Source organism: Nicotiana sylvestris, chromosome 6 (assembly GCF_000393655.2).
Source record: "Nicotiana sylvestris chromosome 6, ASM39365v2, whole genome shotgun sequence".
Taxonomy (NCBI): domain Eukaryota; kingdom Viridiplantae; phylum Streptophyta; class Magnoliopsida; order Solanales; family Solanaceae; genus Nicotiana; species Nicotiana sylvestris.
The window spans coordinates 204436197-204457125 of NC_091062.1; the positions used below are offsets into that span (position 1 = coordinate 204436197).

The 20929-nt window shown below is 37.5% G+C and overlaps 1 protein-coding gene across 1 annotated transcript; it reads right to left on the bottom strand.

The window, feature by feature from the left end:
* Positions 1–154: 154 nt before the first annotated feature.
* LOC104235388 (uncharacterized) lies at positions 155–19682 on the bottom strand. Its single transcript, XM_070149877.1, has 14 exons — positions 19562–19682; positions 12481–12577; positions 12308–12389; positions 11146–11217; positions 6802–6898; positions 5265–5402; positions 4436–4615; positions 3444–3538; positions 1939–1998; positions 1575–1808; positions 1382–1444; positions 673–741; positions 498–543; positions 155–406 (listed from the first exon to the last, which is right to left on the bottom strand). Exons 1-14 carry the CDS (start codon positions 19680–19682, stop codon positions 336–338), a joined length of 1425 nt encoding a protein of 474 aa, XP_070005978.1. The 3' UTR covers positions 155–335.
* Positions 19683–20929: the final 1247 nt, after the last annotated feature.

Genomic DNA, 20929 nt, shown 5'->3' on the forward strand with positions numbered 1-20929 from the left:
ACCCCAACTAGTTTGAAATTGAGACTTATGTGATCGGTCAGCTGACTAATAGTCTAATACCAAATGATGGCCTCAAAACATCAAGAGACTAATAACCCTCAGACTCATATTGTAAAAGAAAGCAAGTGTAGTTGGGAAGAACAAGGATGAGAAATGCAAAAACATAAACATCTCATTTCTTCACAATTGTTGGTGCAAATTCCAGATAAATATTTAAAACAAATAAACAAGGTTAATAAAAATCCGCAGATTCGACATGACAATCAACAATTTTCAACTTGAATTTTCTCGAAGAAAAAGAACTCGGGCCAGAAGGCATATGCTACAAGAACCATCTATTGAAGCTTCTTTATACCAGGGAAAGAAGGAAGGATTGAGATTAGAGGGTCACCATATCCAACAGGATCTGTACCATAAACAGGTAAAGTGAGATATTGAAGTAGTCAGAGTTAGGATGTTCAAAATTATTTTTAACACATAGGAATTAAGAAGCATACCTCCGTCTTTTTGGAGTATCTTGATAACCTCTCCAGATACATCAGACTAAAAGAGGATAGAAAAGAAAAGACAAAAGGAGAATCAGCAAATATGCATGAAAATTTACTTGAAATAACAGAAACAGCTTGTACAATCAACAAGAAATTATGCATGCATCTATATCAGGGTCCGAACCTCAACAGGGAGCTCGCCACCAAGCTGCTCAATGAAGCAAACTACTTGTCCCTCCTTCACTTGCTGCTTCTACAGAGTAGAATTAACAAAAAACTGGTCACATGCTAAGCATAGCTAGAGTGTATTACTGAAACACAGATGACACTGCCACTCGTGCACTGAGAGAGACATGACAGAGAAAAAAGAAGAGACGAGGAGAGGAAGGTTGGAGGAGGAGGGTTTCAGGAATAGAGTAACATTGGACTCGGTTCATCAAGTTACACGACAGTTCCAAAAGGATCTGCAGACAGTTTAGATAGGGCTTTTCTCTAGATAAAAGAGTTACAGGGAAGACCTTAAATTTAGTCTGCTACTAAAAACAATTCTAAGCAAATTAAAATGAAGGCACCTTAAAAGGTAAAATTTGACACAAAAATCTGAATTCACAACACTAGGTGTGGACTCGCAAACAAAGCAACAGATTTTCTTTTTTTTTTCAGAACAAAGCAACAATATTTAGACATATTCCTGAATTTTTCTTAGACCTCCCCTTTAAACAGAGAACTCCTTTTGAAGGGGAAGGAGCTATATCAAATGAGATTAATAGTAAACTTTCCTGAATTTAAATAATAATCAGTTATCATAAAGACTAGAGATCGAAAATCTCTTTGTTTGACAAAAAGAAACATCTCATCTTGATTTAAAGGATAAAACATAATAAAACACCTACTTCTTTACAAGATGGAGGTGCACGCTTTCCCTTTATGGTTCGAGATCTTCTGAAATAGCCAACCTGCATGACGTACGGAATGTCATTTTCAGGGAGAGTGTGTGTGTGTGTGTGTGTGTTGTATATATATACACACACACATAAAGAGAGAGAGAGAGAGAGAGAGAGAGAGAGAGAGAGAGAGAAATCTCACCCTAGGAGATTGAATTATCACCAAGCCTTCATCTGCAGCTTTATCAATGATAGTCCGGATTCCATCTGAGGGAGGTGAAGACTTGGTGATGGCTAATGATGGTGACGAGGCTGAGCCATTTGAATCAGCCACTTCAACAGATGAATGAATATTGACAGGATTTGATATCGCAGGCAATGAAGTTGTACTTGGCCCCGTCAAGTCCCTCTTCACATATAAATGAAACCCACCAAGCTAACAATAAAATGAAAAAGCATTGTAAGAAGCAGAAGGATTAAGAAAGAGATTTGAAGAAGATGAAAGAATGCATGAGGTTCAGATCCTTAAGAAATAAAATAAACAAAATATTACGAAACCAGCTTACCTTTAGGTCAACTTCTGCAATGGAGGTTGTATCACATATTTCTGTAAGGAGAGATTCCACCTGTTAAATGAAGTAGGTATGTTTCATGTATTAATACAAAATGTCATCGCATGTAGGAAGTAACATATTAATAGGAAGACAACTTTTATTCAACTTGTCATCATTAACAGTGCCTTTTCACAACATTAATTTTAGCAGATCAAAACAGATCTTCCACATGAATGCAATGAAGCTACAAAAGTACCATGAATAATATGAATAAGACCTGTTTACCAAAGAATAAAAAATTCTCATCAAGAAGTTGGAAATAACAACTTGTTATTTAATTTCCTTTTCAGAGTCAGATTCTGATAGAACGAGGTGATGTAGCTTTGGAGGTATTAAACCATACTGCACATTATTCTGTACTTGCTAGCACTTATACTTTCAGAATAGATGAAATGGCAATACTATACAAGGTTGGGCAGAATCACACCCAAAACTCCAGTTTTATGCAATTCTCAGCTGGCTGAAAAGCTTGCAAAAGACGGTGCAAGTATAGGGATGATACTCTATGCATCACAGCAAAGGAAACTAAGTAATATAGAGTTATTAAAATAGATACAAGTCCGTTTTCTGAACGTGACATTGACCTTCCTTCAACCATGGCACCATGTAGAACTTAGAGTAGCCTTCCCAAATTCTGTTTCTTTTTCCTCCACTATAAGAGAAGATCCCAGTAGGAGCCTCTGAGTTAACACATTAGGAAGAAGTTGACGGAGTTAAATGCAACTAAAGTATTGCATCTGCCAACTTAAATATTTAAACCTAAAGGGTTACAGAATTGAAGTTGGAAAGACGGGAGAGGCATGAAATCCTTATTTTTTTTATTTTTTTTATTTTTATGAGGGAGGGGCATGAAATCTTCAAGTACCAATCTTGCAACCTGCCAATGGAAACACGTGGTTCGATACTGCATCAGGGTTGAATTGTTAATTATGAGGCCACTCCATCTATTGCCATATAACACCCACTTGTTCAATCAAATAGAATGTTTCATACCATCACCTGCTTTACAAGATCCTCCCACCTGCCAATAAATCTTTCCATAAAAGAACACTACCAGGATTCAAATCTTTCTGTCAAATGCAATAGTAGCTGGAAGCTTGAAGTCAAATTTGCATTGCAGCCTTCACTGTCACCCTCATTATCTCCCTTACAGAATATACAAAGCTACTGTACAATAATGCGATGTTTAATACTAACAGCCTCCCCATATTCAGAGAGGAAGTAAGCGGAATCTGGCTGACATTCTCTACTGAAGTTATGCTGTGTTATTTAATGGTCCTTAGCGTTCCCCAAGTTCCTGAAAGTTCTATATTTTGGAACTATGTAGCGGATGAAAACATGCTCCACCGGCAATGAACTTTCGCTACTTTATATCACTGAATAGGCGAATACCAGCAGTATGATCATCACATTACTGTATTTTAACAGAGTACATAATGCAAATAGAAAGTGCTGACCTCATATGAACTTGGGATCAATGGACTTGCAGTTTCTGAAGAAATGATCTTTCTCGAACTATCATCTGAACTATGACTGACTGCAGCTGCTGCAGCTACAAGAAGAGAGAAACAAAATAAAGTTGAATAATTATTTTTACATAACATAAATCATGTTCAAGCTCTAGGGTGAAGTCAGCAAGAAGTTATGCTAATTTGAAAAGGGAAACATTGATGTCAGCTCAGTATTTATCAACCTAGTAGAATGGAAAAAAGCAGTAACCTCTTAGAAAATGTAATTCAACTAGCTACTGAAAAATTTCCCGAATAAGAATGTAATATCTACTCCCTCGAAAGGTGAGCAAGAGAAGTGATCAGCTTTGATCTAATCTAAAACTCAAGCACAAGAACCAACAAAATAAAATAGAAACTCCAAAAGCAGGAGACGTCTAACAACATACTTCCAAATGACAAATAGAACTTCAAACTCTTGAAAAGTCAATATGATAATCAAGGATAACAAGTCATTCTTCATTATCGCAGAAAAACATAGCAACTTAGCATTTCAAATGATTTAAACTACGTACTCCCTCTGTTCCAATTTATATTGGAGCACTTCTTTTATATTCGGTTTCAAAAAAGAATGACAGTTTTTAAATTTGAAAACAATTTGATTCAAATTTCCCATTTACACAAAATGATGAGCTTTTTATAGCCACACAAAGTTTAAGAACACAAGTTTCAAAAATCTTACTTTTCCTTCTTAAACTCCGTGCCCAGTCAAATGTGTTGCATAAATTGATACAATGGAAGTATATAATACTAGCATCACTGTCATGTCCGTGTGATAGGTAAGTTAATAAACGAGTCGATTGCAGACATTGTATGGGCAGAGAATTTGCACTCACTTATTGATGAAAATACAAAATCCAGGAAAAAATGCAGTAGCCAAGCATTTGGCTGGTCATTAGTTTGATAGGGGGAAAACATAATCTGTGAGGGAAATGACTCACATTCAACTTCAGCAGTCGAACACCAGCAACCAAACAATGTCTTCCTTGATTTCGTGGTTAAGAGCAACCCATCACTTTGACTCAATTTCTTAGTTCTCAAATTGTGCAATGCAGTCAATTTGGGCTTAGAGGATCCCAAATTCAAGTTTGTTAACTTAAAGCCAGAAGCCCCAAAACCACCTGGATTAAACAAACACATCCCAAAATCAACAAACAGAAAATTAATACTAGTAAATCATTTAACATACGTTTTTAACGTAGTAATTACAATCCTAACAGAAATAGAGAGCAATCGATAATTCCAATAAATGGAAAAGAGTCAAGAAGTCAGAAAATTTAGAATTTGTATCAATTTTACCGAGACAAGAAATAATTTAACGACGACCAATTAGTTTCGAATTGACGCATATCAAGTAGGAGCAATCAACAATACCAGTGATGCAAAAAAAATTGGAGCAGTAAGAAAAGCTCTCATTCTCATTAAATTAATATAAGTAAGAAAAACGCCCATTTTATTAAACTAACCGAATTCCAACTAGCTTGGGATTGGGACATATTAAATAGAAAGCAATCAACAATGCCAGCCATGGAAAAGGAGTCAATGAAGTAAGAAATCATTTTTATCAAAATAACAAATTCAATAAAAAGAAAAGACGTGAAACCCAGTTTAATTTATTAAAATAAAATTAAGAATTTGAAGAATAAGCAATTAATAATTCAAGTACGGACCAAAAAGATTACTTGGAGTAGTAAATTTTAACAACAAGATACATGCATGAATCCACAAAAACTAAAGATATCAAAAAGAAAGGGCATTTCGGTACTTAACATGCAGCCATAAGAAGGGGCAAAACCCTACGGGAAGAACAGAGCAAAGCAGAGAGTTGCTGATAAAGCTTGAAGCTTTGCTCGTTGTCGATGCAAACGAAGAAGTTAGAAAGCAAAAACGAGAACGTCTCTCTTATTACTGTTTAGTTTAAATTGTAATTTAGTTTAACAAGGCCCATGAATCAAAGGCCCGTTTTCTATCGATATAGGCCCGTAGTTGTGGATAAGGTCGGCCCGCCATATATCTTGGCAGCTGTCTGGTGTGTAAAAACACTGGTTCTTAGTGTCCCATTGACATTGAAAATAAGAATAAGAAAATAAATCAATAATAGTAGCATATAAGATTATTATCACTGATAACACGCTGAACATTTTAAAAAATAAAATCTAAAAATAAATCCGCAATATTAGTAATATATAAGATTATTGTATACGGGTAAAATCGAACCCTTGAGATGCCTCGGCTGCCGATAAAGTAAACAGAGTAAGAGACGTGACGGCAAGGAATCGGGATTGGGATAAGAAGCCCCTCGACCGGGGGTCCGGGGGCACGACGCCCGCCCTCGGGAATATGGGGACCATGACCCCAGGACCGGGTCAAACCCCAAAACACTTCAGAGAGCGTTACCGGGCAGCCGAGCATGACTAACAAAAGGTCGTGATATCCGAATCCGTAGCCAGTCGGATATTACGGTGTGAATCTCGGCACGTACTGGCGAAAATTCGGTGATTAGTTAAACGAAGGATTTTTACCTGTTATGGAATTGTACTTAGAGTAGGACTCTCCCTACTATATAAAGAGGGTCTGATTATTCATTAGACACACTGTAACACGCATATCAAGGCAATATACTATTATTTTCCCTGTTATTCAAAGTTTTTATTCGTGTTCGTCAGTGCTTGGTCATTGTGAGTCTAGGATCGAGGGCGGATATTTCATTAAGGTTGTTGTTAAGTCCGAATAATTTACTACACCATTTATCTGTTTAATCTAATGCAGTTTCTCGTTTGTATCGAATTAATCTGTGTATCCTTAAAATCACTTACAATTTAATTTTAATCCATTTTTTAGGGTAAACAGTTTGGCGTCCACCGTAGGCTAAGGATAATAATGGCAATTTGATACAAATTTTCATAGTACACCCTATTTTACACTTATTCTTTGAGCTTTTAATTTCAAGTCAAAATTTAAAATGTCAAACCCTCATTCTGCCCTTTGAACGTAGATGCTGAGTCTAGCTACCATGGCGAGAACAACAATATGGTACCCAGTAACGAGGTACCCCCTTCCGACCCCAATGGAGTTCCGGTCGTGGACCCTGTCGGCTCTAACTCACACGTGGCTATCAATGTAAACTTGCCTACCGATCCTGAGAACAACATCCGTGGAGAAGTTTGATCGGTGGCCCAAAATGCACGCGACGACGAAGGTGATGGGATCAACTTGCGAGTAATCTTTGAAATGTTGCAAGCTCAACAGGCAGCAATAGCCTAGCTGCAAAACCAGAGCCATGCTCCCAGCAGAGTCGAGCCCGAACCGTCCGGGAAAACACTCGTAGAAATAAACTCATTGTAGAAAGGCTGAGCGAAGCTGAACCCAGGACCAACCCCGAGATCATAAAAATGCTTGAGGAACTGACAAAATGGGTGAAATCAAGAGAAAAGAAAATTGAAGCCAATGACAAAATAGTAGAAACCTACAATTCCAGGGTTGACCAAATCCCAAAAGCACCACCAATATTGAAGGGCCTGGATTCCAAAAGGTTTGTTCAAAAACCTTTTCCTCCAAGCGCAGCTACGAAGCTGATCCCAAAAAAGTTCCATGCCCGAAATTCCTAGGTACAACTGACCCAAATTGACACGTGACCTCTTAGAAGTGCGCCATCAAGGGGAACGACTTGTAAGATGATAAGATCGAGTCTATCCTGCTGAAGAAGTTTGGAGAGACCTTATCAAATGGAGATATGATACGGTATCACAACTTACCCTCTAATTCTATTGACTCATTTGTTATGCTTGCAGGCACCTTTTTGAAAGCACACGCTGGGGCCATCAAGGTTGAGACCAGAAAGTCAGACCTTTTCAAAGTAAAGCAAAGAGATAACGAGATGCTCAGGGAATCAGTGTCTCAGTTTCAAATGGAATGAATGGAACTGCCTCTGATCGCGGATGATTGGGTCATTCAGGACCCAAGGACTCAATACTCAAAGCGCATTGGCTTCACAATAGTTGAAGTAAAATCTGATAGAATACCCGGCGGTAACTTGGGGTGACATCCATAACCGGTACCAATAAAAATTAGGGTCGTAGGTGATCAGCTCGGGAGCCCTTCCAAGTCCGTTTATCCTGTAAGAACTAGCTACAGATCTAAAAGAGACATTGATCATGAACCAAGATCGAATAAAGACCGGTATCAATCATACAATGGAGATCGAAGGGCAACGGGTCTGGATGGAACCCTATGAGAAGTGAAAGAAGAAGCGACCGAGGTTAAAATAATTGGGGACTCATGAGCAAAAGCGGTTTTGACAGGCCCACGGACCTAAGGAAGCGTCGAGGTTATCGGAGTACGACTTCAACGTCGATGCTGCTGCCATCGTATCTACCATCGAACACATCAAAGACACCAAGTGGCCTCGACCTTTACAGTCTGATCCCGCCCAAAGGGACCCCAACCTAATATGTAAATATCATGGCACTCACGGCCACAGAACTGAAGACTGCCGATAACTGTGAGAAGTAGTTTGGTTATTCAACAACGGACACATTTGAGAGTTCCTGAGCAATCGAGCCAAAAATAATTTCAAGAATAGGGACTCCAATAAGCATATCGAGCAAGAGGAACCTCAGCACATCATTAACATGATCATTGGTGGGGTCAACATCCCCCGTGGGCCGATGTTAAATTGCACCAAAGTGTCCATCACAAGGAAAAAAAGAGACTCAAGATTACATGCTAGAAAGAACCGTATCTTTCAATAACGAGGACGCTAAAGGCATCATTCAACCACACAATGATGCACTGGTAATATCTGTACTCATAAATAAATCTTGAGTTAAGCATGTGTTAAATGATCCAGGTAGCTCGGCCAATATCATTATATCGAGGGTCGTAGAACAGCTGGGTCTACAAGAACAAATTGTGCCTGCAGTCCGAGTTCTAAACGGATTCAACATGGCATGTGAGACTACTAAAGGGGAGATAACCCTATTGGTGAACACTGTCGGAACCGTTCAGAAAAGAAAGTTCTACGTGATTGAAGGAGATATGAGATACAATGCTCTGTTTAGGAGGCCATGGATTCACAAGATGAGGGTAGTGCCCTCGACACTACACCAGGTGTAAAAATTCCCAGCACTAGGAGGGATTAAAATAATTTATGGAGAATAATCGGACGCAGAGGAGATGTTTGTGATCGATGAGGTGGTCCCAATATCCTCACTCTCGACATCAAAGAACCCGAGTTCGATCAAGCAATCACCGATACCGGCCCCGATCGAGCCGAAAAAATAGGAGACGGTCGAGGATGATGACTACGGAGTTCCCAGGTCTTTCATAGCCCCCGACGATTCCGATGCCACCAAATCAACGGACGAGAAGCTGGAGCAAGTCACATTGATCTAGCATCTGCCCGATCGGAAGGTATACATGGGCACGGGGTTAAGTCCTGAGCTCAGGAAAAACACATTGAATTCCTTATAGCTAACATAGATTATTTAGACTGGTCCAACCTTGACATAACAGGGATCCCACCGAAAATAACTACTCACAAGCTGATCCTGGATCCGAAGTTCCACCCGGCCAAACAAAAAAAGAGGCCTCAGTTCGAAGTCAAGCATGCATTTATCAAAGACAAGTATCTAAAATCCTTAAAATAGGATCCATTCGGGAAGTTAAGTACCCTGATTGGTTAGAAAATGTAGTAGTAGTCCCTAAAAAGAGGAATAAATTATGAATATGTGTAGACTACAAAGACTTGAACAAGGGATACCCTAAAGACTCTTTTCCTCTGCCCAACATCGATCGCATGATCGATGTGATGGCCGGCTATGAGATCCTCATCTTTCTCGATGCCTATTACAGGTACAACCGAATTCGGATGGACCCGGGCGAAGGAAAAAACTTCCTTCATCACTAAATATGGCACCTACTGTTATAATGTAATTCCATTTGGGCTAAAAACTGTCGATGCCACTTACCAACACAAAGTAAATCGGTTGTTCAAAGAGAAAATAGGAAACTAAATGGAGGTTTATATTAACGACATGTTAGTTAAGTCCCTGCGAGCAGAGGACCATTTGAAACATTTGCAGAAACCTTCAACATATTGAAGAAATACAATATGAAGTTGAACCTGGAGAAATGCGCATTTGGAGTCGGATCCGGGAAATTCCTCGAATTCATGGTGTCCAACCGGGGGATCAAGATCAATCCCGATAGGATCAAGGTCATAAAGGGCATTACCGTGGTGGACAATGTCAAGGTCGTTCAAAGGCTAACCGGGCGCATAGCCGCCTTGGGTCGATTCATTTCAAGGTCCTCTGACAAGAGCCATCGGTTCTTCTTGTTATTGAATAATAAGAACAACTTCTCATAGACCCCGGAGTGCCAACAAGTCTTAGAGGAACTCAAGTGGTACCTTTCGAGCCCGTCTTTGCTTCATACACCGAAGGCAGACAAGCAGTTGTACTTGTACATATCGGTATTCGAAATAGTGGTAAGTGGAGTCCTGGTCCGAAAAGAGGAAGGTACGTAATTTCCTATCTATTATGTTAGTAGGACTCTAAGCAAGGCCAAAACTAGGCATCATCACCTGGAAAAATTGGCGCTCGCTTTGCTAAGCGCCTCTAAGAAGTTAATGTCATATTTTCAATGCCATCCCATATATGTCATGACTACTTACCCGTTGAGAAACATAATGCATAAAACTGAGCTCTCGGGACGATTGGCCAAATGAGCCGTGGAAATAAGCGGGGTACGATATTGAATATCGACCTTAAACCTCCATCAAATCTTAAATTTTGGCGGACTTCGTGGCCGACTTCACGCCATCCCTAATACTCAAGGTCGAAAGAGAATTGTTGTTGGACTCGGGGACTTCCTCGAGGACTTGGACCCTCTTTACGGACGGTGCCTCGAACGTAAAGGGGTCCTAACTTGGCATTATATTGAAGCTGCTGACGGGTAATGTAGTTAGGCAATTTATTAGAACTGTAAAATTGACTAACAACGAGGCCGAGTATGAAGCCATGATTGCAGGTCTCAAACTGGCTAAAAGCCTGGGGGCCGATATGATACAAGCTAAGTGCGATTCTCTCCTTGTGGTGAATCAAGTCAATGGGACGTTCGAAGTCAAAGAAGAACAAATGTGAAGTTACCTGGATAAACTACTGGTAATGTTACATTTGTTCAAGGAGTGGACCCTGGAATATGTACCTCGAGATCAAAACAGCAACGCTGATGCTCTTGCTAACTTGGGATTGTGGGTTGATGACGATGAATTCAGCTCGAAAATGATCGTACAACTTATGAAATCGGTAGTGGGAGAAAGCCACACCGATATAAACTCGACAAGCTTAACTTGGGACTGGAGAAACAAGTACTCCCTCCATTTCAATTTAGATGAGGTAGATTGACTCGGTACAGAATTTAAGAAAAAAGAAGAAGACTTTTGAAACTTGTGCTCTTAAAAGCTTAAGGGATAAAAGCTTTGCGGGGCCATAACATTTGTGTAGCTATAAAAGTTTCTCATTAAGGATAAACGGATAAGAAGAGTATAAAGTTGAATTATTTCCAAATTTAGAAATGTGTTATTTATTTTGGAACTGACTAAAAAGGAATGTACCTCATCTAATTTGAAACGGAGGGAGTATAAGATTACCTGAATACCAGGAAGCTTCCCTCGGATCCTAAAGAATCGAGAGTTTTGCGCATAAAGGCGGCGAGGTTCAGCCTGTCCGAAGACAACATCTTAGTAAGGAGAATGTTCAATGGCCCACTCGCCATATGTCTGAGACCAGGAGATACCGAATATGTCTTGAGGGAGGCTCACGAAGGCACTTGCGAGAACCATTCGGGTGCTGAATCATAGGTTCGTAAGTTAATCAGAGCCGACTACTACTGGATTAACATGGAGAAAGATGTGAAGAAGTTCGTATGAAAGTGCGGCTGATGTAAGAGGCATGCACCGATGATTCATCAGCCGGGGGAGCTACTACATTCGATCTTGTCACCTTGGTCATTCATAAAATGGGAAATGGACATAGTCGGTCCCCTGCCATGGACACCCGGTAAGGCTCAATTTATATTATTTATAACTGACTATTTTTCTAAATGGGTGGAAGCCCAAGCATTTGAGAAAGTTAGGGAGAAAGAAGTTATTGATTTTATTTGAGTCCACATAATATGTTGGTCCGGAATGTCGGCCGAGATCATGTGGGACAATGGGAAGCAGTTCATCGGCAGTACGGTGAGAAAATTTTTAAAGGACCATAAGATCAAAAGGGTCCTATCAACACCCTATTACCCTAGTGAGAACGGGCATGCAGAGCCTATGAACAAGAGCATACTCCAAAACCTTATGAAAAGATTGACCAGCGCTAAAAGGAAAATGGAAGAAAATTTTGCCTGAATTCATGTGGGCATATCATACGACCTCAAAATCTAGTACTGGGGACACCTCACTCTCGTTAATCTATGGTGCCAAAGCGCTAATATCGGTCAAAGTAGGATAACCGAGTTTCAGATTCTGATATGCGACCGAAGAGTCAAACGATAAGGCCATGAGCACGTGCCTGGATCTATTGGACGAGAGGCGCGAGGTAGGGGTATGCATTCGAATCGGTTTATCGATAAATCAAATCGATTATTTGTTATCGGTTTATCGATTTTTCGATTTCGAAATTTTCCTAATCGAGTTATCAATTTTGATTTCGATTTTGTTCTCTTCGGTTATTGGTTTATCGATAAACCAATAAGATATACTAAAAAGACAAATATACTATTATTATATAATACCCTTTCCTTTACCCTAAATCCCTAACCCTATTATTTGCAGAAGCAACAGTTGACTCCGTCAAATTAACTATTCGATTAACAGCAGCCTTGAATTCAAAAGTTACCTTTCTATGAGAACGTCTAAAGAGCAATATTTTTAATAAATGTCTAACTCGAAGCTATTACATGTCATCACTAATACTTAAGTTATAGAACTCACTCATGGGAATTCTCCAGGCGAACAATTTCTGTACCGGTTTCAACATCCGTTGCAAGAATAGAAAAATCTGGAGATCCCGTTACAATTGCTGTAACCACTACATTGAAGCAAACGGAATAAGAAAGTAATCGATATCGTTTCAATTTGATTCTTTTTGTCCATATTAGTTAGGCATGTTTATAGCGATATACTTTCTGTGGAATTCCGCAAATTTTCTTATTGGTGTAATCGATAACCGAATCGATAAGTCCCAAAAATCAATAAATCGAAATCAAAAAAATCAAAACCTTATTGAAACGATAACGATAAGCATAGGTACAAATCGATAATCGATAAGTAATTATCGATAAAGGTCAAAATCGAATGCACACTCCCTAGCGCGAGGTCGCCCTCGGCCGGTTAGCCGCCCAAAAACAATGTATCAAAAGGTATTACATTCGGAGAGCCAACCTCCGACACTTTAATATCGGGGACTTGGTGTTAAGAAAGGTGACACTAAAAACCCGGAACCCGAACGAATGGAATCTAGGACCAAATAAGGAAGGTCCATATCGAATTATCGAGATTACCGGCAAAAGATCATACAAACTCGAAGCGGGGAACGGTGAGCGACTACAGAACAACTGAACGTAACCCACTTTAAACGATATTACTGCTAAGGTATGACCCATTCATTCTTTTCTTTACATATCTTACGAACTGGGCTAACACTTGCAGGCAACAACAAAAGAATGATGCAGCTATTAGGTCTGAAAGCACGCGTTGCACTCTTTTCCCTTGAACCGGTTTGTCCCAAATGGGTTTTCCAGTAAGGTTTTTAACGAGGAAATAGTAGATCGTGCTAGCTTAGAATAAAAGACCGGCTATGAACTAGAGTCGAGGGTAACATCAACAGTATCTTATCCCTATCGACGATCGACCTCGAATATTAGGGGCCATTAGGGGTGTCAATGGATATTCAAAAATTGATTAAGCAGACCGAACCGTACCGCACCGAACCAATTTTTAGGTTTCTTTTTAAGAAACCGTAGGTTTTTATATAAATCTATAACTGCACCGATTATTAGGGTAGATAAAAATAAATCGAAAAAATACCGAACCGTACCGAATAAATTTTACATGTAGAAAATATATTTTTTTAGTAAGTTTAAAAATAATAATGCATTAAATTGTCTTTGAGCCTTGTAATTATGAAAACTATTACAAGTCAATAAGTAATTAAACTTAAAATACTAATTCCTAAAACCTATTATGCTACTTCTACTTAAACTAAGTTATTTCAAGTATCTTTATGAGTAAGACACAAAGTATTCTAGCGATTATGAGTAGCAAACTACAATGTATTGAATATGTTTCCTTTCATATAATTTAGATTTATCTTTTTGAATATTTAATCTTCTATAGACTTTATTCTTGAGTCCCGGCTTGGTATATCTTTCAACTCGTGTGATTAATATTTTTCTTTGCCTTTGTTTGATTTCTTTTATGCTGTTGTAGAATAGTTGATGGATCTATACTCTAGCCATCCTTTTTTTTTAATTCATCACCCTTTAAACAGTAAAAATGTCTAGAGAGATTTGCTAAGTCCTATAAAAGAACGTATGTTATTACAATTTTACTTCTACTGGTGAATTTTACATAATATTAAAAAAATACCGAAGAGAAACCAACATGATTGAGACGGTTTCGAAAAGTCTAATTTTGGTTATACATAATAGAATGACCAAAAAATTGGAATGGTACAAAGTTTATAAAATAACCAGCGGAACTGAACCATTGACACCCCTAGGGGCCATCACCCTCAAATAATGATTTTAGCAAGGAAGGAAATTTTGTGCTTGAAAAGTCTAGGCTTGATGGATAGGATTTATTGTAAGGGCCAAACGGTCAAATGAACTATGCCCATATAGACCATTTAAGCCATAACACGAAGCTTGTGTACATTTGCAATCTTGTATGTTGCGCACAAAAATGAAAGAAAATTTCCACCTTAAGGATACATATTTTGTCCCTTAAGATTATTATATTTTGTTCCTTAAGGATATCGAGCCCAAGGGCCGCCTCTATCCAGATCCAAGAGATCACCCTCACTCGGGGACTATTGTCCTAGGCAAGTTTGGACGGCTCGGGTATCGAAGCCCGAAGGCATAGAAGCCTACTAGGTAGTGCCTAAACTTAAAAAGCTACGGCCACCCCCACTCAGGGACTGTCGCCCAAGGCAAGTTCGGACGGCTTAGATATCGAAGCCCGAAGGTACAAAACCTATTAGCTAGTACCTGAACTCAAAAGGCTACGACCACCCTAGAAACAGATCATAGACGCCCAAAAGCCCGTAATCAAAATATAAGGCCTTGAAAAAATCCAAACCGGTTCAAAAGTCTACCCTTGGCAAAACTATAGTCTAAAAACATTTAAACGAGCACTTCGGGGAAAGCTTCCGATCATACCAAGCCCCCACGAGTTTCAAACAAAAATTACATCAAGAATGAGTCTTGCTCGAACCTCTGAACAAGACCTTATCACTATATTTTATTCTGTACTAAAGCATATGAAATCTTTGCAATCATAAAGAGAAAGTCAAACGAAACGAACTAGAAAACTTCCAAAGGAAAAAAAGCGTTATATACATTCCGATAAAAGTCTTTACAAAGGCCAACAATAGCGGCCTCAACAAAATGAACAAAATATAGAAACAAAGAAAAATCCTTAAGGAACCTAAGCCTAATTTTCACCAGAGCCCGTCTCGTTACCGGGGTCGTCGGGGTCTTCTTCGTTTCGGGTTCGCCGGAGCCCTCAGAGCCTTCCTCATCCTTGGGGTCAGCCAGCTTCTTGGCCTTGACTTCGAGCCTTTTAGCATATTCGATCTCGACCGACAGATCAAAACCCTGGGCATGGAACTCCTCGATAACCTCCCTTAAGGACTGCCAGTTCACGTATTCAACAGTAACTTTCAGGCAGTCCTGGGCTGCCTTGGCATCGGCCCTGTTCAAGGCCACTATCTCTTCAACATTGTCACGCCCCAAACCTGGGAGGCGTGGCTAGCACTCAGTGTTGTGCTGGCCCGAGCGAACCATTCTGTAACTCATTTATTCCTTTTATAACTATCATGGGCCCACATGGCCACAACTTATAATGTACAACTTGTAGGTGAGCAAATGTTATATTAATGAACCATCGTTCTTAAAACATGAATACATATGGGGCATCAAGGACTCTGACATACTGCATAAAATGATCCCCTGTCTATAAAGCCTCTAATATTATTTGACATCAAATGGGATAGGGTACCGGCCTACACATAAGTTTGTAGCTGAACTCTGACACGATGACTCATAGACTCGGCTGCACTCCGTATGAGGTGGAGTCTTACCGATCCTTCGTTGAATGTCAATCTCATCTACTATGAGGGCTCATCAAATTGATTATCTATACCTGCAAGCATGAATGCAGCATCCCAAACTAAATGACGTCAGTACGAATAATGTACTGAGTATGTAAGGCAGAACTAAAACATAACAGTAATTCAACATTAATTAAGGACATGGAAGAAACATGAAGTAAAGGACTCAACCTGTAAGTCTGGATAGCTCCGTAAATCGTGAAATATTTATAGTATCATGCATATGTTATAAATGTCATGTAATGCATAGGTCTGTACGTACATAACATCATAAAGCCTCTGAGGGCATTCCATCATATCATCTCAGTCACTATGGGCAAAATCATCATCGTATACCAGCTGATCAGGTGGTGATTGACGAGACCAATGTGCATAGGATTTTTCTGCTCGTACTCAGTCAAATTCTAGTATAGTTTATGATATCGTCCCACAGAGATTGGTTAATCTAGGCTACAAACTTTTAATATTTTTACTGCTATTTGAGAGAACCGGATTGATTAAAGGTGAGTTTTAAAACTTGTTAATTAATTAAAGCAAAGCAAATAATTTCGGAAAGATTTATAATTTAAAAGAGTTGTGAATCGTTGAATTCACTTGATAATATTATTACAATAAAATCTCAGTTTCTACATGTATTTCTCTAAAGAATAATTGCTTATTACTAATATAATTATATTTGTTCACTAAGAAAAAGTCAATTAATAGCACTCCGTGAGGTTATGTAATTAATTGAGTTAAAACTAGTGACGATCAAACTGAAATATTTTCTTGCTTGAATTGTGCTAAAAGGTTGTAAAAACTTCGTGAGAATATTTTACTAAAAATCAGTAATCTTACAACAATTCCTCCGTGAGAATTAAAATTGAGACAAACAAGATTACATATTTGAAATAAGAGTTTTACAAAAAATTATTCTCACTCTATTATTTTATTCATTGGTTATTATATATTAATTTTGATCCGTGAGAATTACAAAACTAATATAAGAATAACTTAAATAAAATATATAGAAGTGATAATAATGATTAGTTAGAAACCATTATTTCAGCACAGTTTGAATTATACAATGAAAATTTCAAGCCAAGGATGTATTAAAACTGAAATAATATTATAAAAATATATATCAAGCTTCATAAACTATCCCAACAAAAGAGACTACTCCATTATGGAGTATTTAAATTTCACAACAAAAAGGAATTCTAGAATATTTCCAATACTCTTAGAAAATCCAAAAACTAATAAGAATAAAATAAAATAGTTAAAGAAAGAATTTAAAACCAAATTTTAGATAAAAGTAGTTCTTCTTCCTTTTTCCCCCTCCGATGCCAATATTTCATTCTATTTATAGCCAAATCTTGCAAGCATTAAATGATTAGACGTGTCCAAGGAATGATCTTGGATGTGTCCGAGGAGTGAACTTGGATGTGTCCGAGGAGTGAGCTTCGATACGTCTGAAGAGTGAGCTTGGACACGTCTGAAGAGTGAGCTTGGATGTGTCCGATAAGTGAGTTTGGATGTGTCCAAACTTCAATTATAGGCTTCCGTTTCCCATTTCAATTCTTGTGCTTGCCATAGCAGACTTTCATCGAGCATTTTGTCTTTTCCTTATGTTATTTATAATCTTTTTTTCCTGCAAAAATAGTTAGAAAGAGGCAAAATACGAAATATAATTTAAATATGTTATTTAAAGTAGAATATTAATAATATATAATAAGTAAATATTTTATATTCATCAAATTCCCCAATGCTTGAATCATTGCTCGTCCCCGAGGAGAATAACTTTATTAGTAATTATTGTTTCTTGTAAAGTGAAAAATTGAAAAAATAAAAATTCATATTAAGTTCAACGCCAATAACTTTTTTCAAGTTCACCAAATCTTTACCTTGTTTCTGTTTCTACTTTTATTTAGCAAAAGAAATTTCGCATCTTGTATTCATGATGAACCTTTTGAGATTGATAACTTTATGATCACAACTCTTGAGTTTCTCAAATTTTTCCATAAGCTTTCCTTTCATGTCAGTCTGCACTAATATACGATATACATTGATTTCTAAAATCTTCTTAGGACTTTTTTGGTTTTGTAATATTTAGCTTAATGTTGGTAAGGGTAAAGGATATATTTGTAGTGACTTATCTTTCCAGCTTTATCATAAGAGTTAATTATTTTGTCAACCACGAATTTATTTCGCAAGAATATATACCTTTTTTTTTTTGTATTTTTGTATGGGACATTCATATATACATGAAGCACAGTTTTCAGAATGCTCATTTTTCATCTTTTTTTTTTTGATCCTCCATCTCTTGCTTTGATAACCATTTCTTCTCAATTATAGATAGCTTGGAAAGAGTAAGAATATTACTTTTGTATTCTTTCTTACTTCTTTTTTTTATGATGGTGTAGCAAAGAAATTAAAGGCTCAAATTTGGGTGCTAAAAGGATATATATGTACAATTCTTTTTCTTTTCGGAATAAAGAGGCTAAAAAAGTTAAACAAAGAAAGCATAATTTTTAAAAATCAATGTTGTCTGAAATTTCACCTCGATAGACATTTGGGGCAAGTTCTAGCTAAATTATATTGATTCTACTTGTCTGTGATCATAATGCTTCTCAATTTCAACAATTTCTCATATTTGGAGATACTCATCCTTTGCCTCCATAAAAACAAAAATCACAAACTTGAAAGTTAGATGGCATAAATGAAAAAAATTATGTACAACGGTATGTAAAATTTTATCTTAACACTTTAAAACCATACAAGAGCAATACTTACGAATAAAGGATGATTATAAACTAAAGAAAATTAGTTATGCATAGATAAATATATTAGAAAATCCTTTATATATATATATATATATATATTTAGATTGAAAATAAGAATATATAAATAAAATAAAATCTTTTTGACTTTCAAATTTACAATCACAGAAGAAAGTTTGAAAGAAATTGTGACCAAACATGTTCTATGTGTAATAGACTGAACTAATTTAACACTTTAACAGTCATAAAGTGATGGTTATGAATATAAACCAGAAAATTTACCTGTGCCAACATTCTAATTGAATTATTAAATGGCTAACCAACCAGTTACTTAGGCATACCAATCACCATGAAGTTATTCCTATGTAGGTGACACTATTTTTGTATAGGCCTTCATGAGATGTTCCGGCTGTACAATAACCTGGATATTGACCAGATTAATTGGTTAAGCATTTAATTATCCAAATCTGTATCGGACATATGTCCATTGCTTCATCCTCAATGGCTACGGGTAGGGTATCATAGTTCTGAGTTTAACGTCGTCAGCTCGACTAATTAATTTTGAAATCCATCAATCTATCAAAGTGACCGATGGATTTTGCTCAAAATGTCCAAAGTACATTTTTAGCCTATGTTCATTTACCTTAAACTTGTCTTCGCCACTATTTTGCTGAATTTCAATTGTACCATATGTCCATTATATCTGTAATATTGTAAGGACATGTCCACCTGGATTTCAACTTTCCTGGGAATAGCGTGAGTCGACTATTGTAAAGAAGTACCTGATCTCCCACTTGAAAACTTTTCTATCGGATCAAATTGTCATGCCAGATTTTTGTTGTTTCTTTGAAAATTCTTGCATTTTCATAAGTTACTAATCTCAGTTCTTCCAACTCATTAACCTGAAAAAATCTATTTTTACCAGCAAAGGCTAATTCAAAGTTTAGTGCTTTTAGTGCCCAAAAAGCTTTGTGTTCTAATTCAACTGGCAAATGACAAGCTTTCCCAAAGACTAATCTATATGGGGATGTTCCAATTGGCATTTTAAACGCCGTTTGGTATGCCCATAATGCATCATCTAATTTTAAAACCTAGTCTTTTCTTGATATTCCAACCGTTTTTCAAGAATTCTTTTTAACTCACGGTTGGAAACTTCAACTTGCCCTTGAGCTTGAGCATGATATCGTTTCCTGTTTTATGAGTCACACCATATTTTGTCAGCAAAGCAGAAAATTGTTTATTCATAAAATGAGTCCCTTGGTCACTAATGATGACTTGTGGTGTGCCAAATCTAGTAAAAATATTTTTCTTAAGAAAATTGCACACAGTTCGAGCATCATTTTTCCTTGTGGGGATGGCTTCAACCCATCTTGACACATAATCCACGGCCACAAGGATATATTCAAAAGAATGAGAAGAAGGAAAAGGACCCATAAAATCTATTCCCCAAACATCAAATATTTCACATACCTGTATTGATTGTAACAGCATCTCATCTCTCTTAGTGTTGTTACATGTTCTCTGACACCTGTCACATTGTGCAACATATGCTTGGGCATCTTTAAAGAGACTCGGCCAAAAAAATCTGGCTTCCAAAACTTTAAAGGCTGTTCGATTTGCCTCTAATTGATCCATCATGACAGTGATATAAAAGTTTGCTCATCTCATCTTCAGGCACACATCTTCTAATGATATTATCTGTGCAATTTTTAAACAAGTAAGGTTCATTCCATAAATAATACTTTGCATCAGATATAAGCTTTTTTCTTTGCTGGTAAAAGAGATCTTGGGGTGTCTATTTTCCAACCAAGTAGTTTGCAATATCTACAAACCGGGGTGGTTGAGTCACAGTTGATTTAACTGAGAAAATGTGTTCCTCAGGAAATTCTTCCTTTATTTCGCTAAACTCAAGAGGGGGATTTTCTAATCTGGACAAATGGCCAGCTACTTGATTTTCTGTTCCTTTTTTTGTCTTTTATCTCAAGGTCAAATTCTTGTAAAAAAATCCATCTTAACAATCTAGATTGAGCATCTTTCTTTGCTAAGAGGTATTTTAAAGCTGCATGATCTGTAAAAACAGTGACCTTGGTTCCTATCAAATAAGATCGAAACTTATCAAAAGCAAATACTGCTGCTAGTAATTTTTTTTTCTGTTGTGGCATAATTTAGTTGAGTCTCATTCATTGTTCTACTAGTATAGTAAATGGGACGAAAGATCTTATCCTTTCTCTGGCCTAAAACAGCTTCAACTGCTATATTACTAGCATCACACATGACCTCAAAAGGTTGA

Coding starts and splice junctions, on each gene's coding strand:
- LOC104235388 (XM_070149877.1), bottom strand. CDS start 19,682: ATGCCAATTGGAACATCCCCATATAGATTAGTCTTTGGGAAAGCTTGT. Junction 1,999..3,443: donor TGATCCCAAGTTCATATGAG/GTCAGCACTTTC, acceptor TTCATTTAACAG/GTGGAATCTCTCCTTACAGA. Junction 1,809..1,938: donor TTGCAGAAGTTGACCTAAAG/GTAAGCTGGTTT, acceptor TTTTATTGTTAG/CTTGGTGGGTTTCATTTATA.